The 26,474-nt window shown below is 38.8% G+C and overlaps 1 protein-coding gene across 1 annotated transcript; it reads right to left on the reverse strand.

Moving 5' to 3' along the window:
- Positions 1 to 493: 493 nt before the first annotated feature.
- LOC134619501 (dysbindin-A-like) lies at positions 494 to 14,056 on the reverse strand. Its single transcript, XM_063465338.1, has 4 exons — positions 13,598 to 14,056; positions 3,308 to 3,457; positions 2,978 to 3,127; positions 494 to 2,492 (listed from the first exon to the last, which is right to left on the reverse strand). The coding sequence occupies exons 1-4, from the start codon at positions 13,638 to 13,640 to the stop codon at positions 2,197 to 2,199; spliced, it is 639 nt and encodes a 212-aa protein (XP_063321408.1). The 5' UTR covers positions 13,641 to 14,056; the 3' UTR covers positions 494 to 2,196.
- Positions 14,057 to 26,474: the final 12,418 nt, after the last annotated feature.

The following is a 26,474-nucleotide window of genomic DNA, read 5'->3' on the forward strand; positions in this document are numbered from 1 at the left end:
CAGTGCTGTTGTTAGTCTACTTAAAACCCACAGGGCATTACACAGAAAACATGAGCAGTGGATGGAGTCGACAAAAGTAGTCAGAATGTGGTTAATAGTGAAGGATTGACTGTGATTCCCACAAGCTATGTGGTTTACAGCTACATGTTATAGTGCGTTGGTTTTAAGCAGTTCAGCAAAAACGCTGCTTGTTATGATAATGGGCAAAACAAAGAAGCCACAGATAGCAGTTGCTCCTAGGAAAGGCAATCCAAAACAAATTTGTCAAACTGGTTGAACTAGAAAGCTAGCTGCTGGGCACTAAAGCAGCCAGTATATTATGGAACTATATATCTTTGTGAGTTGCCATTAAAATTTTTTACATGCAGTGAGTTTACTTCTCTTGCAGGCCATTTATTATGCAATGCTGGAACATCAGCATTGCATAATGAAACAACAATGAAGCAAAATCCGCAAAATCTGAAGCAAATGAAAATACTTCCAACTGTTCCAACTATTATTTTTATTTTTATTTTGCAATAAGATGCACACATCATAGGAACACTATATAAAGGTTGATTTGAAAGTAGTCACAGGGCCGAGCTGGGGAATGCACGAAACGTTTGGCATCTGCGTAGACGCACATTAAGCACTGAGCATTCACACACAAACCGCTTTCACCTGAGTCACTGCCACTCCTTCTAGCTATAAATATGCAATGTCCAAAAAAAAATGTCAAATGGAGAACAGGTGCCACCTGCATAGTTCAATAATGCAACACTAGTAGTACTGAAGACATATGAAGTTGTCACAAGAACAAAACACCATGCGTTTGTAAATACAATATTTCCATTCATGATTCTGTATTTTCCACCTGCATAAAGCAATAATTTATAAAATCTTAAAGAAATATAGGTTTTGGCAGCAGGAGGAGGGTATTCACTGTGACTCGCTTTGGTGACTCATTTCTAATATTCTTCTTTTTATCTTTTCATCACAACGAGGAGAGTGCCCTGACTTTTATTGTGTATTTTCCACTTTGAACTCTGTATAGACACATCACCCTTCGAGCCAGATGCTGGCAGATTGAACACTTGCACAAAGGTATTCTCACACTTAGGACAAAGAAGTCACAGATAGAATGAGCTGTTTAGTCCATTAACTTTTCTTCTTTTATTTCGATCACTGAGGTCTCAAGGTTAAAAGTGGAGCTTCACTTATAAAAATGTTTTTACTTACTTGTTTTAACTTTAACTTTTATCTTTCCTTGCTGGATAAAGACTTTCTCCTTTCTAGACTCTCTCACACTCAGAATTACTTTCTCTTTTTTGAGAGGAAGAACTGAAGACAGTGACGTGTTGTTTTAGCCTTGCTTAAATGTGTACACATATACATAGCAGACATAAAGTTAAACATAAATGCACCCTTCTGGAAGTGTAAAGTTAAGAATTGAGCTGTATTATGCAGCTTTTGATTCGCATGAAAGTCTTTCCAGCACAAGTTATTTAGGTCAGGAGATCTTGGTTTCATAGTCACGGCCCTTTGAAATGAGTCACACCTTAAGGAAGGTGTTCATAGAGAAGTCTGATAACTTGCATGATGGGAGTAGTATCTGTTGCACTGTAATTGCCAATTAAGAGGAAAAAGATGATCCAAGGTGCCCAGAATTTTTACGTTTCAGTGTGAAACGTAAGAAAGCTTTATATTATTACTACAGTTCTCTTGAATTTCCTTTTTCATGTATGCAAGCCATTTATAAAGATTTGTTTGCTCAGCAAATGCAATTTCAGTTCAGTTTTGTTCCTCACACGGCTGCTTGGAACCTGTAGTTTCAAGAATGGGGAGGAGGGAAAGTTCCCTCCGGCAGTAAGAGGTGTATAGCTTCAACTTTCAGCCATTTCCTCTTAACCAAAACAAGTTGCTGCATGAGCATGGAATGTCCCATATGGCAATTTGCATAGAAGCGCTATTAGTGACACAGCCTCTAAAAATTTCACTTAGTAATTAATTAATTAAGTATGCCACAGTTATTTGGAAAATTAAAAAGGGTGTACACTACATTGCAAAGGAAAATTCTGGATGAGTACACTTTCAAAAAACATTGAACTTTGCAGCTGCGCCAGCCATGCTGGGGTTTGCATCCATGTGGAGGAAATTCAATTACATAAAGAGAGAAAGAGACACACACAGAGATTTTTGCTCCTAAGTGATTCAAATTTAGGCTTTATCATGATTAGTCAGATGGTATCTTTCCTCAGCTTCTTCATCGTCTGATTCTTCATCCCTAGTTTGGGGTGCAGAGGTCAGCAGCAGAGTGTCCGCATGGACTTCTTCATCATCCGACTGGATCACAGGTGTGTCCACGCCACTCGCGCTGCTATCACTGGAAGCAGACGATGTAGACGAAATGCGAGACTGCGAGCTACGAAACGGCTCATTTTGTCGTTTCAGAGATGCACACTCCCTGTAGACAACCTCGGCATCTTCATCGTCTTCATCGTCTTCCTCACCCTCTGCAATTAAAGTCTGTTAGAATATGTTGGTACCTGTCAGCATGTTTAAAGTCTGAACAGGGTTTGATCAGGTTCACCCAAATGCCCCCTAATGTTATATAAAGCCTTTAACTTTTGACCCAAACTGCCCTGCAGTGTTATTGTTATTCAAGCGAGTTTTGTCCAGAGAAGTAACCAAAAATGTCAGTACACCTAAATATTAGAATATATGAATCAAGACACTATTTCAGCACAGCACTGTGTCATTGTTTGACCAAAAATAAAAACAAAATAAAAACATTTTCATAACACAATGTCCTATTTTGAAACAACGTTTTTTATGAAAGAAATGTTAAAAAATTCATCAACAAATCTACACAGATCTTGAAAGGGCCAGAGTAAGTGGTGTGCTTAAAAAATGTCTGCATGGGAAATCTATATACAAAATGGCTTTTGAATAGTAGAGTGGCAGCAGATTAATTGTGCCCGAGAGGCAAACGGTGCACCTGGTAGTGGAGACGCCAGAGCTCCCTCATCTGCTTCTGAGCCTGAGTTGAGAAACACATCGAGGGCTTCATGATCCGATACATCCATCAGGTCCATCTGCTCAAGGGTGTCCACATTCACCTCCATCGAAGAGATACTACCCATGGGGGCTGCATAAACAGGATATAATGCACACGTTATCATGCTCATATCTATCTATCTATCTGTCTATATGCGCGTGTGTGCTTGTGTTTGTGTGTATCTATCTATCTATCTATCTATCTATATATATATATATACATATATATATATATATATGTTAGATAGGGATTAGATAGATTATCACTCACGTTTCCTGTGGTCAATCTGCAGTTGGGCAGTAGGTAAGTAATTATCCATGTCATGCTGGTAGACTTCTTCAAAAAAGCGCCGTCTCTCTCTTAGTTTTAGGTGTTGAGCAGAGTCATTGTTTAACAGCTTCTGAGTCTTGTCTGTCTCAGCTGATCAAGCAAAGAGAAAAAGACAAGAAAGCACATTAAAGCACTGGCTTTACATTCCTTTCAATGTAGCACTGTATTATACTAATAACTAGGAACAGAAGGTGTCTTTTTTCTAGGGTACAAAATGTGGGTTTCTTTTCTTCATACATAAAGGCTCTAGAAGGGCAGCTCTTCTGAATGCAACATAATCTGTTAGTCAGATAAACATAACGACATCCTCGCCCAGTAGTAGTGGAGTAGTTTCATAAATCAACCTTAAAACGTGCTTATAACCTTATATTTTGATTCATTCTGTTTGGCCTTTAGACGGAGTTGGGTTAAAACAGCTTTTTCATGAAAGTTGGCGAACAGGTGAAAGGTCAAAGGATCACGTCACCTCACATTCTGTTTCATTGTCTGCATCTTTAGCAGTGTGAAGCCACCCATTCCTGTGAGCTGTGTTATATACCTCATATGAGCTGCAGTACAGGATTAAAAACTAACCAAGAAAATCTATTGTACAGATTAATTTTTCTAATGCTCACCTCGTAAAATCAATAAAGAAATAAAGGGACAACAAAAGTTTCTTTTCATTTTTTTTTTTTTTTGTTCTCTTGAATTCAAACTCATACCATGAAACAGATGACATGTGCCGAATGAATTCCAGAAATGCAAGTGTAGCCTACTGGTCAGACAGGTAAATAATAATACGTTTCTTTTACTGGTAAATAATAACCGTGCAACCGTCATGCAAAGAAAAACAAGTGTTATGTTGTCAACATCTGTTGACAACATAACACTTGTCCCACTTGGACATCTATTGCAGACACCTTGTTAGACGCCTTACCAAGATACTTTATGTTGGTTGTTCCTCGTATTTGTCACCACTCTATGTAATGCAGTATACTATGTATCTCAGCATGTCACTGTCAACTACTCAGCTCTGTTTACCAGTACTGTAGTACTGGTAAACAGTACTTACAAAGCTCAGAGAGTAGGGGGAAGACATGCAGGAAATGGCCTGGGGCAGAGTCTACCTGCTTAACCCTAAGAGCTCTACAGTTCATAGGGTAGTTCAAAACATTTAAATAACTTTCTTCTTCTTAAATTCAATTTGTACAACTGTGGATTGATTCAGCTGTGCTTTTTTTTTTTTTAGTTTTGTCAGTAACTTTCACATTGTCTTTTAAGGCTGTGTAAAAGTCACTGGATTTGCGGTGTAGTTCACACCTAACTATCATGCCAAGAGCTGAGTAATAACAAAATTCTGTAAATGTTCATTAAATATGGAAGGACGCAGGACAACAAACACAGCTCAAAAATGTATCTCTGACAGCATTCAAGATTGTGTTAGTCTAGTCAAAAATTTTGTGTCTGATACGTTTAATGTGTAACTAAAAAGAATGGATCGTTTACTATTTGGAAGGGCGGTGGTTCAATCCCTTGTACCTCCAGTCTATGTGATTTTCAGTAGCTTGGACAAGCTACTGAAAGTTGTTTCGCATACATACATTATGTGTGTGTGTGTGTGTGTGTGTGTGTGTGTGTGTGTGTGTTTAAGTATTAGACAAAATGTTTAAAGGCATAAAATGAAAGTGCTGTATGAGGCTTGTAGGAGAAGGTGCTTTGAATACTCAGCTGGAGTAGAAAAACACTATAAGTAGCAGTCAATTTACCAATGTTTTCTTGCAGTTATACGAAATCAGTATCATACTTTAAGTCCCCATTCACTTCTTAACGTTACACTACTTTGTACTAACAGTGAAACTCACTGAAATGGAGAGTCTCTAATGAGAAATTGTCATTCTTGCTTTTCCATACTTTATTCTTTGCTCTTCTTCTTTCACTATTGCTCTCTTTCCATGTTTGTTTCACTCAGCCCTTATGTAACTTTACCTAACGCAAAAAAAATGATGATGGTGGTCTGACCTCTAGTGTTCACAGTCAGACTCACATATAGTTGGTGAATCGGTTCAGTGAAGCTGACGATTTTAGGGAAATTGAGCTATTTTTTAATTATTATTATGAAAAATAAGAGAGCATTTGTCCTCAGTTCTGCCACGTGCATTGCCCTCTACTGGGTCAACAGGCTGTGATTGTGTAATTGTGCTACATCTTCCTCAGCAAACACAGGGCCTCTTTCCCCCCAGGCACCCTTAGCTGACACTTTGAGTCATGTCATCATTGTTTTGGGGATATGTGTACATGCATGTATGTGTAAATCTGAGAGTGTCAGCATGTTCACATGACTGAATGCTTATGCATTCATGCTATTTAGTTTGTATTCTGTCACTCAGTGAACTCAACATGCTTTTGATGTCAGCACATGAAGAGAAGTATTTACTTTCCTACACTGAGCATTAATGTTCTCCTGTTTAAAAACAAAGACAACAGCCCATTTGTGTCACCCTGGCTCCTCCTTAATTTTTTTCTCTCTCCAGAGACCCATTTAGTCTGCCAGGTACTTTTTTTCTTCCCTGGAAGATTGTGTGTCCACTGTCATCCATGAGTGATAACCCAATATTCTGTCATTCAATTGGTCTGAGAAGGAAGTTCTGTCCCTTTGCCTGCCCCTTTAAGCAGTTGGTGGGAAGACAGTCAGTGGAAAAAAGTGTACTGTGTTTTTAAGCATATGCCAGTGCCAGACCATAGATGTAATAAATGAACATGTCAGTACTACACTAGCTTAAAAATACAAATATACTCAAACCATCTGACAAACTCAACTGTTCAATGATTAAAAAACAAACACTTGAGACTCACTTGAAGAATGACTTTCATGTTAATACGGCCAATGTCAGAGATATAATTAACATGTATATATGTTAAACAAAGCACAAAGGGGTTGCTGGATTTTGCTGGCAGTTGTTAGGTGAAGTGGATCACAGAAAAGGGCTTCACCAACAGCTTTCTTGTAATTAATTTGGTCACTATCAGATTGCTGTGATCACCCATTTAGTATGGAAAAAATGCTAACTTCTTTGCAAACACTACTACTACTGCTGAATGTCAGTAAAGCTTGAAAAAATGTTGACTTTTAAAGCAGAAGTTGGGTCTCACTGCTGCAGACATTATGTTTCAAAAGATGCTTTTACTTTGAAGTGAGACTCCAAGCGAGTCTCACTTCAAAGTAAAAGTGAGTCTCCATTTTGGGTTTGTGTCACACTGTTTGGAGTATCACTCCTACTCGGAGGGCAGCTGGTGTGTGTTTGCAGGTTACCCTGCATCTTCCATGAAAACGACCAAAGCAATTGCACTTTCACCTAGTGACTACCACCATCCGCCTGCAGCCATTGGCCAGCTAGATGGCAAATACACATTTTTTCATTGCGACTAGTTGTTTTCGGGGTTGCTGACCAGTCAAGTCAAGGACTGTGTAACCGGGGCCTTAGCTGATGATTTAGCACTTCAGCCCCTCTTCTAAGTCTGATCATTTCTAACTCCAAAAAATCAATATGTTGACACACATAAAGCAAAAGTGAAGGCCTTCCAGCAAATAGTGCAGTGATTACATCTGTTTTTCATATAGGGTTGCTAAAGCTTTAGATGACATGCCTTTACTAGACTACACTCCAAAACAAAGTTGTTCAAATCAACAGTGAATTGCAGGAGGAATAGTATGAAACTTAATATGATATTTGACTAAATAATGAGGGACATGCAAAATACTACAATCACCCTTCCACCATCTTGCCACCTGCCAGTGTCTATAAATATTTTAGAGGAATCATTTGGCAACAGTGAAATTTTTGATACAAATTAAGTACTTGCTTACTTAATAATGATGAAACTTGACGATGATTAAACTGAACAGCTTACATAAAGTTTAGTTTTGCCCCTTGGCCATATGGAAGTCTCTTTCTCTCTCTGTATCTCTGTGGCTCTCTCTTGCCTTCTTCCTCTTTGTCTGTTTATCTAAAAATCATATTGCATTACTCAAGTTGAGTTGACCAATGGACATGTCCAACCCACACACAGTCTCAGCCGCATGTCCCCATCTGTCTGCCCTGACGTGGGAGAGAAACATATATGTAAAAAACTGACTCATTCAGATAACCTTTGAGTTTCCTGCCACACTGCTGTGGAAGACGTGTAGGAGGTATCCATGCAAATTGGCTAAGGTTGCATTACTACTAGGCTATGTGTGAGATTTAAACAGAGTTCATAGCTTCTAAAGGGAAATCCTGTGCTTTTGACAGGAATTATTATTGTTATTAAATCCCTTATTTAAACAGGTTGTCACTGAGATCAAGATATGTTTTTCTTGAGAAACCAGTGAACAAAAGACAAACTAAAGAGTAGACTGGCTTGTAGACACGCAGACAGATATTACAAACACACATTGTATATACATATATACAGGGTGGGCCATTTATATGGATACACCGTAATAACATGGGAATGGTTGGTGATATTAAAGTCCTGTTTGTGGCACATTAGTATATGTGAGGGGGCAAACTCCTCAAGATGGGTGGTGACCATGGTGGCCATTTAGAAGTCGGCCATCTTGGATACAACTTTTGTTTTTTCAATAGGAAGAGGGCCATGTGACACATCAAACTTATTGGTAATGTCACAAGAAAAACAATGGTGTGCTTGGTTTCAACGTAACTTTATTCTTTCATGAGTTATTTACAAGTTTCTTTTTGTTCACAGCCATTAACATGTCGAAGAGGTTAACACGTGAGGAGCGGATCGATATTGTGTTGATATCTGGTGAACGCAGTAACTGGGTCATTGCAGCAGATTTCAATGCAAGACACCCTACGGGACCACCCATCTCCCATGCTACAGTTAGCAAACTGCTTGCTAAGTTTCGTGAAACTGGTTCAGTGTTGGATTTGCCAAAATGTGGACGCAAGAAAACTGTCACTAATGAAGAAACATCAGTGGCTGTCCTAGCTTCATTCAGCAAGATCCCACAGCGTAGCACTCGCCGTATGTCACTGGAGAGTGGCGTTAGTCGAACATCCCTTCGGCGGATATTAGCTACTCACAAATGGCACCCTTACAAATTCCAGCTACTGCAGCATCTCAACGAGGATGACCCAGATCGGCGCACAGAATTTGCAGAATGGGCAAAACAAAAATTGGAACAGGACCCTCAGTTCACGCAGAAGATTTTGTTCAGTGATGAGGTAAACTTTTATGTGAATGGTGAAGTTAACAAACAAAACCACCGCTATTGGTCTGACACTAACCCACATTGGATGGATCCCTCCAAGACTGTTGGAACAACAAAAGTGATGGTTTGGTGTGGTATTTGGGGTACAACGATAGTGGGTCCATTCTTCATCAATGGAAACCTCAAGGCCACTGGATATTTGAAATTGCTACATGATGATGTGTTTCCCTCTTTATGCACTAAAGCAGGCACGTTCCCTGAGTTTTTCCAGCAAGATGGTGCACCGCCACATTATGGGTGCCAGGTCCGAGCATTCCTAGTTGAACAGTTTCCTGGAAAGTGGATTGGTCTTCGTGGGCCAGTTGAAGAGCCCCCAAGGTCTCCCGATCTGACCCCCTTAGACTTTTATCTTTGGGGTCATCTGAAGGCAATTGTCTATGGTGTGAAGATACGAGATGTGCAGCACCTGAAACTACGGATACTGGATGCCTGTGCTGGCATTTCTCCTGCGGTGTTGCTATCAGTGTGTGAAGAGTGAGAGAAGAGGGTTGCATTGACAATCCAACACAATGGGCAGCACATTGAACACATTTTATAAGTGGTGAGAAACTTGTAAATAACTCATGAAAGAATAAAGTTATGTTGAAACCAAGCACACCATTGTTTTTCTTGTGACATTACCAATAAGTTTGATGTGTCACATGGCCCTCTTCCTATTGAAAAAACAAAAGTTGTATCCAAGATGGCCGACTTCTAAATGTCCACCATGGTCACCACCCATCTTGAGGAGTTTGCCCCCTCACATATACTAATGTGCCACAAACAGGACTTTAATATCACCAACCATTCCCATGTTATTACGGTGTATCCATATAAATGGCCCACCCTGTACATTACACAAATATACAGTAACTTTCAGGGACTCCTATGTTAAACTAATGAAGAGGACCTAACCTGTTGTTTGGTGTTTTCTAGTCAGCATAATGACATCATACTATATCATGCATCATCCAGATTTTATAGATATAAATTAGATGTTGTAATGACAATACCATCATCTCTGATGGTATGATAGTGCAGAAGTACCTATGGAATTACCACCTTGCATATCTAGAACAACAACATCAGGGCATGTACATGTTTTAGAGCAACATGTCCTCACATCCAGACAATGTCTTTTTCAGGGAGGGCTTTGCATATTTTAGCAAGACAGTACATTAAAGTAGCAGATGCTGCGTGGTGGTAAACATGGCCCTGTCACAAATTCCGTGAGACATGTTGCTGCAATTAAATTCAAAGTGATTTACCTTTTTTTTCTTGAAATAGTAAACTTTCTCAGTTTAAGCATAGATGTGTTTCCTATATACTGTTGTGACAAAAGTGGGGTTGTGAGATTTGCAAATCATTTTCTGTTTTTATTTGGAATTGGGGGTTGAATAAGGGTTACAGCTAATGATAAAATCTCTTTTGACCTGACATTGCAAGTACTGTATGTAAAATAGTCGTAAATGGTGGAACACATCCATTTCTGTTCACACTCTTATATAAATGTATGCAGCAAAATATAGGTCACATAGAAAGCGCTTACTAAAGGTGGGTCAGCAAAGAGAAAGCAGATGATGTGTGAGTTTTACTTTGTTAGGGAAATGCAGGCCTCGGGACAGGAAGCTTATTAGCAATACAGAAGAAAATAAAATCGAGAGAGTAAATGAAAGGAAAAATACAAGGCTACAAATATGTGGGTTCCAAATTGATTTACCATATTTATTGCAAGTGTTACTGTGTGTTAAAACACAGTGATATAGTTACAGTCACTGATTGAACCAGAAGAAATACTTATGTATAACTGCTGTGTGCAAGAACCACCTTCCATCTCAAACTCATTCTGCAGATGATTATCCTGGAGCTGTAAATGTGCTGTTATCCTTAGTGCTGTATAATAAGATCCATTAATTAGAAATTGACTCCCAATTAGAGGTAAGTAGGTGGTATGCTAATAAGCTAGATATGGTATCTTTTGAATTTCACATCAAACCAGAAAAACACATTACGTAATGCTTTGGTTGCACTTTTGCTCCGGTGCGTTTGATTTTGTGCTGTGCAACCAATGCTTCTTTATATTTTGCTAGGAAAATGAAAATAGCAATTTATTGAAGTACGTGCAAACTATTAAATTAAACCATTTCAATATAAATGCAGTATATAAGACAAAACACAGCCTAAACTATCTTGCAAGCTTCCTTGTAATTTATTTAAGTAGTCTTCAGGAATACTGCTGGCATTCAAGGATATGCTGGAGAGATCATGTCTCTCGGCTGGCCTGAAATGCCTTGGTGTTTCCCCGGACAAGCTGGAGGAGGTGTCAAGGGAGAGGGAGGTTTTGATTTTTCTGCTTAGGCTGCTGCCCCTGCAACCTGGCCACGGATAAGTGGAAGAAAATGGGTGGATGAATAGATGGATGGATGGAGTCCCACGATGCTTGTGATCTCTTACATGACGTGTTCCCATCCCCTACCCTGACCCCTCCAGAAATCCTTTCTTGAGCTCAACCCACATCATATATACTTAGATCTTACTGTTACATAATACTTGTACCATCCTCATCTGCACACCCTACACTGGACTCCTACTGCATGAGGACTTAGTTCAATGGTTTGTTTGCAGTGCATGTTAATGTGTGCAGGATTTTTATGACAGCCAGAAAAAGAGAATGAAAGAAAGTTTTTCAAAGAAAGTTTTTAAAAGAAAGCTGATTGTGGTTCTGGATCCTGATTCTGCTGTGTATTATCCCTGGTTTAAAGTAACTGTAGTGTCAGTGATTTGAGGATAAAGAGCTTTTTTGGTCTGCTTAACTCAGCTACACCTCTTTCTGACAAATGCAAAGATGCAGTGCAAACATGCATGTTTGATGCTTTTGTTATCTGACATTGCATAGAAATAATAGAGTTTGCATTAATATTGAAAGCTTTCCTTCTTCTTCCTATATATATCCACATTCCACATTCTTTTTCTTTGAAACATTTCTATGCATGCATTGATGTTGATCCCTTCTGCAGTGAACACAAAAGGTATTGGTGATGTGTGAGTTCCTGAGCTTGAGGATATATATGAATTCCAGGGCCAGAGGTGACAATTAAGCTGAAGCACATGATTTTCTTTTCTTCCTTTTGATCCTCTGATCACCGGGGTATGATTCAGTGTCCTCTTCAGCTGTTCTGCTTCTGATAATCTGCAATGCTTGGCTTTTCTTATTGGATATAAGTGTCTTTTCTGTGATAACAACATTCATCTTTTAACATATGAATCTGTGTTATTGTAATGGTGCAGCTGTATATCAAGAGTTCTCTGCCACTGCACTAGGCGCTGGAAACAAATGTTCCTATTGAACTGGAAAGTCACATGGTGTAACATGTAATCCCCTTGTGGCAAGTGGAAAGAAATCCCATGATCATCTTTCCATTTTCAGTGAATAGAGATTGGGTGCTTATGTGCGTGAGAAAGCTGGTACAGCAGTCACACTGCATGACCAATAACACGTGACAGCCCATCCATCTTAAACCCTATCCCCCCCCCCGGAGATCCCCATCTAACAGCAGTATACAGCTTCATAATTTTTAGAAATTACTACTAGTATTTACTGAGCCAACCACTCCTTTCTCCTGGCTTTGTAGCAACAGTAGTCCATCAAGCATAAATCATTTATGAGTGAGGTCACTGCACCACAACAGCCACCTCCCCCGATGTGGTTCCTCACTCCTTTCGCTGCCCACACTCACATATCCATTAAACACACAGCCATGTGGCAGATAGTAAATCAAGACTGGTCATTTACAGCATGCTCTTACTATAACACCCAGCACCACCATTATACTAGCCTATGTTATACTACAAGAGACACAGCCTGAAGCCTAGATTCAAGAATACTTGACAGTACATTAATCTACAGTTTAATACATATGTGGCATTACTCTTTTATCTTCTCCACCCATTTATCTTGAAGCCTACTTAACACTTTTTAATGCTTCTTAATGCTTTATTAGTTCTCTCTCATCTCAAATTCCTGTGGTGAGATTATATGTAAACCTCCTCTGACCACCCACTCTCTATATGTCTGATCAAATTTTCTGTTCCCAGGCTGTTCCCATTCCCCAAACCATTAAAGCACTTCACTCACAGCTGAAAACAAAGATGACCTCCAGCCATGCCATATTTAGGCCAGTCTAAATAGTGCTTTTATCAGACGTACATTTTTATTAATCTTCCTGTGTACAGTACTGCCCATACACAACCCCACAGACAAAGACATTATTAAAGAGCACATTAATATCGCAAATTACTCTGTGGACACTTTAACATTACAATGGTTCAATTATAAATCTGACTGTGTTTCCCCGGAAAGTAAATCAGTGTCAGCAGATCTTTCCTGTTACTATAAGAAGACACCTTGGACTCTAAGAACTAGTTCTTATCCTTTCATTGTGATTAAACAACATCAGCATTACTCATGTTGTACTTCTGTCCAGCTCATTTAGCAGAAAGGAAAAGTATGATCATATAAACTGATAAATGAATCATGGGTAATAATTTATTACCAGATTTCAGCAACAGTCTTTAAATAAAGTTAACATAACATGCATGTCATACCTACTGTCTACCTACAAAGTAGTGTATGTTGTTTTGCTATCTTATAAAAGAGCTTAATGATGCTAAATGAAAGATGTCATATGAAGGAGATGTAAAATATATTTTGAGGCTCTGGATGTTGGGTTGTGAGTCACGTAAGGCTATTGCACTAGGAGGAAATTAGAAATCTCAGTGCAGTTGTATATTAAGACTTTCACTGCCTGGAATATTCTGAAATGTGCTCTTGAAAGCAATTTGTTAAATTACCCTTGTAAATTGAAAAAGAGCTACAATACTAAAGCTGCTAAATTACTCTGCAGAGTAATTTCCAGTGTGGGTCATAAAGTTATGCACTGCAGGTCTGTTTACGGCTTTGTTTTTCTAACTACATTTCTGTTAACTCATTTACTTACATGCCTGGCGTTTGTTGAGGTTAGTTGACCCAGCAGACGACATGGTTCGATGGTGTGGGACTGGTTGAAGAGCCTTTAGCTTTGAAGGTGTTGAATTTGTTTTGTCCCCTCCTGTCAAGGCTCCAGGACAGGATGCTGGTGTGTTTGTAGAGGATGGTCATCTAGCCATTACATCTCCTGGCTTTGGTACGGGCGTTATTAAAGATGTAACATTCACATTATCTCCCTTTGCTCTTTTCTGTCTTTTCTTCTGCTCTGCCTTTCCTGCTGTGCTCGCTGACTCTTCCTCTCCCCTCCCTTTCTGATCGCCTTTGCTGTTTTTTCTAGGTTTTCCCTCTCACTGCTTCACACTTTCATCTTGGCTGCCTCTCGGTGTCTCACACGCACACACGCAGTCTTGCTCATTCTGTCAGACAAGCTCAGTTGTGTTGTAGGGTGGCGTGTGTGTGTGTGTGGCTTGAAGGGGTTGATAGTGGGCTAGAGCACTGTGGCCTGTACCAACTGCTTATGAGGGGGGTCATCAGGACATCTGGATTAGGAGGAGTATAGTCTTTTTACATAACACTGAGGAGTGTACCAAATATAAAAGCCTCCAATTTCAGTCATCCTTGTTTAGCATACTTTTTTATTATTTACAAAATTAACACAGTTTTGCTTTGGAAGTGAACTCTAATAAGAAAACCATATGAGAAAAAAACATGACTGACTCTATCATGTTCTCACAGGGTGAAAACGGTGACAAAAGTCAAAATATCAAGGTAACATTAATCAATAGATTTCTGAGTTAGCTCACCTTGTGACAGATGTGTGTTCTGCTTCCAGTAAAGAAAACAAAATACTGCTTTTTCAACCACAGTACCACCTTCTGGCATTAAGGAAGTGCAGTCAGGCATGGCAAAATGCAAGGTGTGACTAATTTGTCTGCTGGGAGATTATTCTTTTTCTTTTATGTTATATCTGTTTCTGTTAGTGTGACATTTTAAGTTTGATAAATTGTTGTTCAACCCAAGTAATTTAAATTTGGTCAAGTGTGGAGTGACGGCATTTTCTTCTACATTCATTTACAAACATTTGGACTGTATAATAAATGGGAACACTTAAATACTGGTGTAAACCTACTATTAAAAAACAAACAGAGGATAATCAGTTATGTGAAGCTTCAGTAAACTAAAAAAAGTTATGCCCTGCTTTTATTGGAAAAGTCCGACCCGGGGCTCGGTCACTCTGGCGCAGCCGGCTGCCGGCGGAGCTCACGGGCACGTCACTGCAACCCCCCCTGGCCTCTGCTCCGCGGCTGCTGAGTGACCCCTCATCTGGGACTCTCTTCAGCTCTTTCTGGGACAGCGGCGCGGCTGCCCCTCTGTTGGTCTTCCTTGGTCTCTTGTGTTCTGGGGGCCTCTGGATGTCTGGAGTATTGATCTCCTCCACACCTGCTTCATGCCCTGGAGGACGGGGCAGTGGCCCCCCACACCCTCTAGCAGATCATTACATGAAGGAACTGTTACGGGTTCGAAATTGAGGACGAGAGTAAAACAATGATAGTCCAGAAGAGGTCGGTCAAACAATTGATTTTAATGAATGCACGCAGCGTGGAGAGGTGTAAACTGCAAAACATCAGTTGTACATCTCTACCCAAAATACACTCTAGATTGCTTTTATAACATCAGGGTATTGTAACGCCCCCTCTTGCGTTTACAGTCACATAATTTGCATGTACAGAGCATTCATGTATTTTAAGAGATAACTGCAGACACAGAAGTTCCCCTTTCTGGCATCCATCCAAATATGGTGATGATCTCAGGCCTTTGAGGTCCCCATGGACTTGTCCTCCTTGTGTCACCTGTAACTATAAGCTTTTAAGATGATAGATTTACCTCAACGATTTAAAGTGGTTATAACTGCACCTGTCATAAACATGTTAATATTTGATTATGATAACCCCTGTAATACAAATTATAACATCATGCCGACAGCTTCAATAAATGCTTTGATGAAATGATAATTAATGTAATGATAAGGATGCTGGTTATATACAGTTCAGCAGTAAACTAATTTCTTTAATTCTACAGAACCTTTTAAAAAAATCAAGCGCGTCCATGTCCACAGGTGTACACACGGGTGATCACACACACAAACTACACCCTTTTTGGCTCCTACCTCAAAGCACACTGTGCGCTGTCAATCTTACGTGCTGCACAATAATGTTTAATATTTAATATTTACTGCCATATTCCCATATATCATTGTGATGTTGTTTATTCTATTACTCTTGTTTTGTTCTGCTTGTTTTCTTTTTTCTTTCTCAACAGGTGATCCAGGTGGTCAATATGTATTTTTTTTGTCTGCTTATTCTGTTGGTTTTTGTTTTTTTGCCCTTTTTCCCCGTCCTTCTTCCCAGCTCTTTTTCTTTCCCTCTTTCTTTCTCCCCTTTCTTTCCCCCAGTAAAGTCTGTCCCGCATACAACAAGTAAAAATAAAATAAACAATAGAAGGTGAATCAAATAGACCATTACGGCAAGGCTGGGATGGTCCATTTGGTAAAGTAAATCCGTTGGGCATCTTTCTTCGCCTTTAGACAATAATTCTAATGGCAAAAGATCCAAACGGGACAGGTTTAAAAAAAAGAAAAAAAAAGAAAAAAAAAAGGAAAAGTTCATAGTGTGCGATATCTACTTACAGTAGGTGTGAAAATGGAAACCCGTTGCAAGGACAGAATATTGTTGACTTTTCAGGAGTTCTGGCAACTTAACTTTGCTTGTTACCAAATTTGAATATTCCTTTGAGGTTAACAGTAAAATTAAAGCTTCAGTGGCATTCATTTTTACCTCCAGAAACACTACACTGATGGTGTAGTTTTTCTATGAAGTTCTCAGTATATTCTTCAAGTTGCACAGCTCAACAGGCTTAGATTTATATGTTTAGATTTATAACTGAAGGCACTCCAACTCAGGAGTGTCCTGTACAGCCTGACTTTGGGGACTAAGAGTAACTCTTATGGTGGCTGACGTTTCTAAAAAGAGAAACATTTTGCTTTCAACATAAAAACTCTAATTCACTGAAAGTATGTCAGCATACTTCACAGCAACTCACAATCCCTCATTTGTTAATATTGGCACCTGCAGGTGAAGATTGTGTATTACAGATTATTTTAGTTCACATGTCAACATGTCATGAACTGGCTGTATGCAGGCAGGTGAGGACCCAAACGCAAAACTCACGGAAGCAAAACTGAACTCAAAAATCATTGCTTTATTGCAGGCTTAACAATAATACAGAACATAACACTAGACTGGGAATGATAAACTGAGGACCGAGGAAACACAGGGAAAGTCACACAGCTTCAGGGATGAGACATTTATGACGCAACACTAAGCATGGAGAACACAGGGCTTAAATACAATAGGTATTAACAAGGAAATGAGACACACAAGGGGAGCACGGCTGAGAGCAATCAAACCTGACGATGACTGAGGGAAGCAAAACAGAATACATTAACCCGAGACTCTGACCTTCAAAGTAAAACAGGAAACGCACAGACAGAACTTACAGATGCAGACTCAGGAGAAACGGAGACATAGAACATAAGGAGCACAAAATATAACCAAAACTCAATCCCAAAGAACATGAAAACAAGAATTAACTTTAGACACAGGATAGTAATAACCAAAACCGTTGAGTCACAGACTCAGGACCATGACACAACAGAAACAGATTTTTCAAAAACTCAGTTTCTGCGTTTACATGTGAACAATGAAAACAGAGATTTTTATTAAAAATAAAATGCTATTCAAAGTATCACATTCTTCTGTGTGAAGATATTTTGAATAATTTGTATTTGTATTTGAAATTAAAAATATTTGTGAGATATTATGCATTTTGTGCACATGTACGCACACACACATACATTTATTGTGTTGTCCATAGGAGGGAGTTTTGTTGTGCAAAGACTGGAAAGCAGAATAAGTTTTTAAAATGTTGAATGATACCTGAAATGTTACAAAAATATTTACATTTATTGATAGACATATTAACAACTTTTAACACAATGTAATGAAAAGTTGAAAATAGTATCAATAAGCCCAGGAGAGATTTGCATGCTGTTGCTGATGCAGCAGCATGGAAGGTAGGTAAGGTAAAGGCTTGCACATGTAAAAACTGAAACATGCTCCTGTAATTGCACTATAGGCTATATGCTGGATTGGAATTACTGACAGCAACAATTTGCAGAAAGGAAGATAGGAAGCAGCCATACGTAATGCAATGCAGGAACCCCACTCCTTTTATTATAGAGGAGAGCTTCCAGGATTGGTATCATGACGGGATCGTAGACGACACTGTGTACAATCGAAGTGATTGACAAATGTAACTAGTAGCAAGAAAATGACAAAGACATGAGCACAATTGCATGAAGTTATTTACAAGGAAAATTACAGGTGAGCAGTGAGATTTCAAGTATGCGGCGTGAAGACTGACTGACCTGAAGAAGTTGGAAAGAAAGAGTGTCGGACTACACCTCTGATGCTGCAATAAGCTTTATATCATGGGAAAGTGGAAGCGATGTAAAGGTTAGATGAGCCACCAAACACCCGGGAAGCAGACAGATGTGTGACTACAGATCTTCCTTATTCAACTTCTACAAAAGCTTCATTTGTTCTACAGTAAATTGGACTAAGCAACATAAATGAGCTTACCATACTTTTTTGGTACGTTAAATGTGTGTTTGAAACTAATTAGTAAATAAACATCCTCAGTTAGTTGGCTAAGGAAAAAGCTAGATATCAGAAAAAAAGGCTGGTGTCCATGCTGGTGTCCATGCAGATGAGTTAATTTACTCTGACCAAAAAATTTCAGTTGTACTTGAATGCTCATTAAAAAAAATCACAGTCACTAACTGTATAGACCTCTGTTACTGTATTCTTATTAAGAGCATTAAACCTTAAGAGCAACAGGTAGGACTCTTTCAGCTCCTCCGCTGAGTTTAAATTATTATTAAACAGGATTATGCCTTTCTCCACATATGTGTGGACAGTAACGGTAAAGTAAAACATTTGAATCAATTAAAAAAGGGATCAACAATTCATTACTAGTGTTAACTGAAGAAGAGAAGATTGAGAAGACTGAAAAAAGACTGATATACTAGTATATCAGTACTGACGCAAATTCACTGAAATGCAGCTGACATACTGATAACAGGGATGGTGCCCACAAAACAAAACTGGGTTTAACCAAAGCTGTCTGGTTAAAAAAAGGCTGTCTGTGTGGAAGCTGTTTATCTCTGTTTGTAACAAACATTAAAACTATTGAAACTCTGGTAAACAGTCTGAAACAAACCAGCCTCTCCTTTAATTTTTCATCTTTGTTCAATATTTTGATGTTAAAATATTAAGTTAATTATACCACTACTGCTTTTACTCAGCAAAACATTAGAAAATATAGCAAAGCCTTATACTTATGAGTTGAAAGCAAATGATGATTTTAGAAATCTATTAATAAGTTAAAATATATGCTTAATTTCATTTTGACTATGGATCTTTTTTCAGCATAACCTCATTTAGCTTTGGTGGTTTTGGTTTGGTTTTGATTCTGTATAGCTTACATCTTTTGAGAGATAAAATATGAAACATTAATACACTGTTCAAAAAATTAAAGGAATTTTAATTTTTAATCAAAGTATAGCATAAAGCACCATCAAACAGGATATTGATCTGGTCAGATAAATAGCAAAAGGGGTTGTTATGGTGTTAATTAAATTAATCAACTAAATTAACAATAGGTTCACTTAAGGGGCAACAATGAGAAAACCCCCAAAACAAGAATGTTACTAGCAAAATTCTAGCAAAAAGGATTAGCAGGGTGCACAATTTGTTCACTTTAAATTTGGGGGTGTCTTTGAATTCAGCCCTCTTTAGGTTGATCATTTTCATTTCCATTAAATGATATAACTTGCTTTCATTTCCCTGTCCATATCAGTAGAGACGTCTAGCATGTTTTTGTTTTTTTCATGTATTGAAAAAAAGTGTTTTTTTAATTTATTTTGAGTACTAATGGCAGTAAAACAAAATTAAAAGTTAGTAAAACTGAATATTAGGCACAAAAGACAGACTACCAAAAGAAAACAGGAATGAACTGAAACATGAAAACACATAACACAGAGACGGAGACTTAAAATGAGGCAGAACAAACTGAAATTCAAGAACCAAACTAGATAGCAAAGCTAAAACTAAGGATAGCCTGAGGGTATAGAAGCAAAGCGTGAATATCTGCAAAAAATAAAAATACAGTAAAAAAAATTCAAAACTGTAACCAAGAACTTGAAATAATAACTTAGCCCTCTACTGCATGACTTTTTAATTTTGGGGGAAAAAATATTTCTCCCTATTTTGGGGGAGCTTTAGGGTCCCTAATAATATATCAATCATAAAATTTGACAACCAACAGATATTGGTTTGTTGCTTCAAGGCAACACTTTGCGACAAGGGTAGTCAAACAAAGTTATTCTATAATAAGTTTTATTAGCACAACAAGGATGAACAAATAAATAAACAACAAATATTCAATGTAAACATTTCACAGAACAATAAAACACCAAAATGCATCCAACATTTGACCGCAACCCCATGCACGCGCACGCGCGCACACACACACACACACACACACACACACACACACACACACACACACACACACATGTTGTGTTTCCATCACTTTTGGGAACATTACATTAACTTACATTCATTTCCTGGAGACTTATCCTGACCCTTCCCATCACAAGTCCCTGCCTGAACCTAACCGTAACCCTGACCTTATCCTAAACCTAACCTTACCGTAACCCTGACTCAAGCCTTCACCATAAAATTTAATGATTTACCTTGCAATTTGTCCCCATAAAGTAGGCGAGACCTCACAATGTGTGTAAACAAATTTGTGTCCCCACAACAATAAGTAATACACGACCACACACACACACACACACACACTAACAGACACAATTACTTTACCAACTGACCCCTGAGCTCCAAAGTGTCCCTCAAACCTGATTCAGGGATCCACTCCTCCACTTCACTGTCACTCCCTGAAAGCTCACTGTCCTCACTTTCTGAGGACAAAAAGTGCACATTCCCTTGGTTTCCTTCCATAAAAGGTTTTTACGTCCATGTCCTGTAATTATCAGTAGATTGTAAAGTAAAAAACATTGACTCTGATCATATAAATGCACACAAACACATCTCTACATACATATGGTAATGCTGATTATTGCCTGAAAAAAATAAGGCTAACTGCACAGTGTTGCCTTGAGGCAACGAATGAAAATAAACAGTTTTACTGTATAAATAAATTTTAAAAAGTAGAAGAGACAATCATATATGCTTCTTAACATATTCATGCACATACAACTATTTTTTTAATATACATTTCTTTCACTATAAACATGTAAAATTGTGATCTTTATCTTACCTCCTAATGGAGATGTCTCTCATGTAGTGCGGCTTGCAGAAAGGGGTCCCCCCCCCATATGAAAGTCACACCACTTTCAACTCATCATTTTATTGGAAAGAGCATTATTTGAAAAAAAAAAAAAAGGATTCTTTTTGAAGGGCCAGTGTAAGGCATGAAAATGTGGTTTGTTGCCTCAGGGCAACGCTATGCAGTAGAGGGTTAAATTCAAAATACTAAATAACATAAATGTCCACAACTCAAAATGCTGGGTTAAAAGACCCAGACCATGACATTTTTACTGACACAATGCGTGATGATCACAAGAGCAAAAGATACATGTATGATTGTGATCACACAGACACACACGCCATCTGGTCTCTTGATATGTGCTGTAGTGACATCCACACACTTTGTGGTTGTTTGATCATAATCTCCCTTCTACTCCTGGGTTCTGGTCAAACAGAAACTTTCAAGATGTTGCAGAAATTTTATCTACAGTGGTTATTATGCTGTGATGTAGCTGTAATTATGTGGGTCATCTTATCTTTGCCCAAGTCACGAAATCAAGCTTGATGATGTTCTGCAACCATGCTGAAAAGATGGCTGTACACGTATCACAAGTTTCCCTACGCATGGAAACTTCTGATCACAAATAAATGAGAGTCACTCATTCACTCTCACTTCACTTTTAATTTTAAACTGGTCTTATCTTACACAAAGTGTACGTGCAAAAATTATTTGGACAAATTGCACGCATGAATAAACAGACCTGTGTAAACTGGAAAGTCAGCCAATCTAATCTACTATGCAGCAATTGTGGGCAGGTCTTCTTTACTCTCCTAGTTAAGCTGTCTCTGATGCTCAGAGCACTTTGACAGAGCATATCAAGGAGTGTGGAACAAGATGAGGATTATTACCCTGTTTCTGTTGGTAGGCATGACATTCTAACATAACATAATAGTGGCTGACAGTTTTTTTCAATAATATTTATTTGTATTATATCTAATTATATTTAATGTTGCATCAAACTGCATAGAACAGCTTTAAGCACAGATGAAGGTAGACAGATGAAAAAAGCAAGCAGAACTCTATGCAGTGTGTTACATATTGTGAACTATATGTAACACACTGCACCGGGGTGGCTGTAGCTCAGGTGGCAGAGCAGGTCAGCCACTAACCAGAAGGTCGGTGGTTCGATCCCAGGCTGCTCCAGGTTGCATGCCAAATATCCTTGGGCAAGATACTAACCCCATGTTTGCCTGGTGGTGGTCAGATGATGTATATGATGAAGATAAGCATAGTGATTAACTTCACTACATGGTTATAGTTTATATTCACTAAAAGACTAACTCAGTTCCCAGTTTTCATTTATAATGTTAGGATGTATAAAATGGAAATTAAGAAAAAGAATGCAGTGATGTGCAAATTTCAAAAACCTGTATTTTATTCAAAGTAGAATAATATTAAGTGTTACACTTTTATATGATATAGGATTCTAGCTGCTCAACAGTCCCGGGTCTTCTTTGTCATATTTTTTGTTTTTTTGTCATAATGTTCTTAATGATTTCAATTGATAAATGGTTTGGACTGCAGATAGACCTGTTCAACTCTTCTACTACAAAGCCATGCTGTTGTAATTGATGCACTATGCAGAAATAAGCAAGGCTTTCCCTGAAAAAGATGCCATCTGGATGGCCTACAACCTGTATATAACTTTCAGCACTGCTGGTGGCTTTCCAGATGTGTAAGCTGTCATTTCCATAGGTTCTTTTACACCAACGTATCATCAGAAATGCAGGCCTTTCACTGTGAAAAAATATCTTTTTTTAATACATTTTTTTTAAATCATCCAATTAACAGAGGTAATGCTTTGTTGAAATTCCAGGTGTATAATTTGACAGAAGTTTATTTGTAGCGTAAACAAACAGCGAATACAGTGCATGGGGAGAGAGATGAGGGATAGCAGAGTGTGAAGTGTGACGACAGATAAACTATTAATCCAATACTAGTACCAGCATTGGTATCGATAAGATCAATATTTGTATTGATCAGCCCACCCCTAGTCTTGCCTGTTTTAGTGCCTATAACTCAACTGAATTAACTGCTCTACAACTCAGCCGTTGTACCCATACTAAGCGAAAAAAAAAAGTTTTTCTAAATGACATTGCTGCGTTTCTTGTCCATCTTTACCAACTGTTCCCTAACATATGATTGCTGGATATCTTGATGTACATATGGATAATATCAACTGGTCTCACATGAGACGTTACATACTGCTTGGATAGCTCTGGGCTGTAGCTCTGTACTTATTTTGCTGTTGGTGCTAGTGCCACTTCTATTCATTTCACTGGCTTTGATCACCACATTTCTGACCACATTATTTATTGTGAACTTAACTTTCCAAAACAATCTGCCAGGTGTCATTTCATTTAACATTATCAAAGACATTAATTAAAATGTTTTTTCGAGTTGTATTGACAGCATCCTCAGCATAAGCTTTTGCATTTTGCACAAATGACATAGAGAAACGTCAGGTAATACAAATAATGTTTCCCATATGTCCTTTGTAATATGACCATTTTATTATAATGGCATTAATAAGAGCATCCAATATAATGAAGTACAGGGGTCTGCTTAGTAGTCATTTTTGTTGGGCCCCTCCAACCTTCAGGGCTTGGGTCTGCCCCGCTGGATGTCTTTGAACTACACCAACTCAGCCATTTCTTGGAACTTGGAACAACTGGACTTGCTGATCACAAAGAAGTGTACATATATGTACACAAGTGTATATATCTATATTTTTCATTACAGTCTCTCTTTAACAAACCAAGGATAGTCTCTCTTTAACAAACCCTACTCACTGCTCAGGTCTAATCAGATTAAGGGAGCACAAGGGTCAACCAACTCTCCAACTATCCTCTTCCTCATCTGTGCTCAACTGCCGACGGGGAGGTGTGGGATGCCAGATTAGGCGCCCCCCTTCCAGCTATCCTTTCTCCTATGTTGTCTCTTTTGTCTTTCTTTTCTCTATCACCTTTTCTATCCCTTTGAAGAAGTGAGGCTCCTTAAATATTAAAGAGGTAAGTATTCTCATTTTGAATTGATAGAAGAAAATAAATTGTAGAAAACTAAATGGAAGAAAGTAGAAGAGAAATAACAATCTAACGTAAACCAGTGACACACTCTGGGGCCTGATCAACTCTCATCCTTGGATGAGGGTTTCTAGTGATAATGGCCGAAACACCCAATGAATCCAAGGTCCACTACTGATGATGTGTCCCAAATTTTAATATTATAATTTAGATCAGATCTCTAAACCTAACCAAGGAAGGTAAAAAGAAACAAAAAATGGCAGAATAGCTTGTGATAAAAGACCGAAACACCCTGTGAAGTCGAAGCACACAACGATGTGTCCCGCTGCTAAAGTTTCTGGGCCGCCTTTCCTCATAGCAGCCATCCCTTAAGACTTTCTCCATTTGAGGAATCTCATTACCAGGGATTGTAACATCTAGTCCTTTTACTGAATCAGTAATTCTAAAATGTCATTTTTAATGTTTGAATTTAAAGTAGACAAAATTAACACTCAACTGATCACTAACACTTTCTCTACCAGTTCCCTCAGCCCCTTATGCTCAATCAATTTCGTGTTTGAAAATTCGCTCTGTTGAAATATCTGATCTGTCAATTAGACTCTCTTCCTACTTTCTTGGTAAAAGCCTCTCGCTCCACAATATTTAGTGCAATAATGCATTGACAAATCGACAGCTCCTCTGAACAACATCACACCCATTTGCACTCTCAGGTCTTACACTCTTCATTTCACTGTGCCTCCTGCCAGCTTGACCACTATGAGGTTTGTGCTTTTAGTTGCTCTGCTCCTGGCCCCAGAAGCTCCCTCTGACCAGATGTCTGTTACACTGATGCTTTTCACTTTCACATCCCATGTCAAAATTCACTTCTTTAAACTAGCATACTCACTTTGATTGCTTACAAATCTTACAGATCCTCTGTTTTTAATCATTTTAAACTATATAAATGTTTGATTGATTTTATTGACTATCATGGTCCCCGTATCTCTCTGGCTGGCTCACGCTGGCTACAGGTTTTGTTTTTGTTTTTCTCCTCCTCTTGGCCCATGCACCTGTGTGACTGTCACCACCTGCTGCTGATCTGGCTGATTTCCCTAGCTGCTATTTAAGGCAGTGGCACAGAGCTAGTGATGTTCGATTCGTGAACGAATCGTTCAATACTCGAGAATCACTTTACTGACTCGTGAATCATGATTCACAAGCGCAACTGACTCACTGACTCATCCCTGTTGCTGTTAGCAAACTAATTCCATTAGTAGAAATATATCTAGCTTATAATTAAAATTGTGGGGAAAAAAAACAACAGCCAGTTTATTAACAAAAACATTCCTGCTCTGAACTGGAAGAAAAAACCCTGAGTAGAAGCTCACATCAAGACAATAGCTCCTCGGTTCACAGTAGCATCGCTTAGCTAGCATGCTAACAGCACATTTGAGCTACTCACTCCTCCCTTGCTGTGCTGAATCATAGCATAAGCGAATCACTCAGGACTCACTAACCCCCTTCCTCCTGGCTCACAGCTCAAACGAGTTGAACGAATCACTGAATCACTCACCCCCTTCTTGCTGTGCTGAATCATAGCGTAAGGCGAATCACTCACCCCCTCCCTCCTGGCTCACAGCTCAAACGAGTTGAACGAATCACTGACTCACTCACTCACCCCCTCCCTTCCTGTTACGAATCACTCACTCACTCACCCCCTCCCTCCTGGCTCGCAGCTTCTTCTTCTTCTTCTTGGTTGGCAACCATGTTAAGGCACTTTACCGCCCCTGGCTCACAGCTCAGTGGACATTTAGATGAGAAAATATATATTTGACACATTTAAGGAAAATACCAATAAAATAAAAATAAAAATAAATAAATGTTCCCTTTAGAATTTTTTTGCTCTTTTTTGCTCTAAAGAAAATAGTTGTTTTCTTTTACAATCACTCATCTTAGCAGTAGGATTTACATTAAAAGATAAACAAATTAAGTTTGAGTGAAAATATACATTTTTGCACTCTCTGGTCAACTGACTCAGTGACTCAAATGACTCAAGAAACCCGATTCACTTTGGTGAGTGACTCATTAAAACTCGATTCAGTAAAAAGAATCGAATTTACCATCACTACACAGAGCAGTTCACCGCTGTAACGTGTGTGGCGGCGTGAGTTGGGTTTTGGAGCAAGTGCGGCTGAAGAGGAGTGAGTGAGTGCGGAGGAGCTGTGGCGGTGACTGTGCTGAAGAGGAAGCGTGTGTGAATTACCCCCTCTCCCAGGAGCCCTGGATCACCCTCCCAACTCACTGTACATATATATAGCACTGAGGCGTTCCTCGTTGTAAATAAACTGTCTTCTTTTGTTTGCAAAGAGA

The sequence above is a fragment of the Pelmatolapia mariae genome, linkage group LG20, assembly GCF_036321145.2.
Source record: "Pelmatolapia mariae isolate MD_Pm_ZW linkage group LG20, Pm_UMD_F_2, whole genome shotgun sequence".
Taxonomy (NCBI): Eukaryota; Metazoa; Chordata; class Actinopteri; order Cichliformes; family Cichlidae; genus Pelmatolapia; species Pelmatolapia mariae.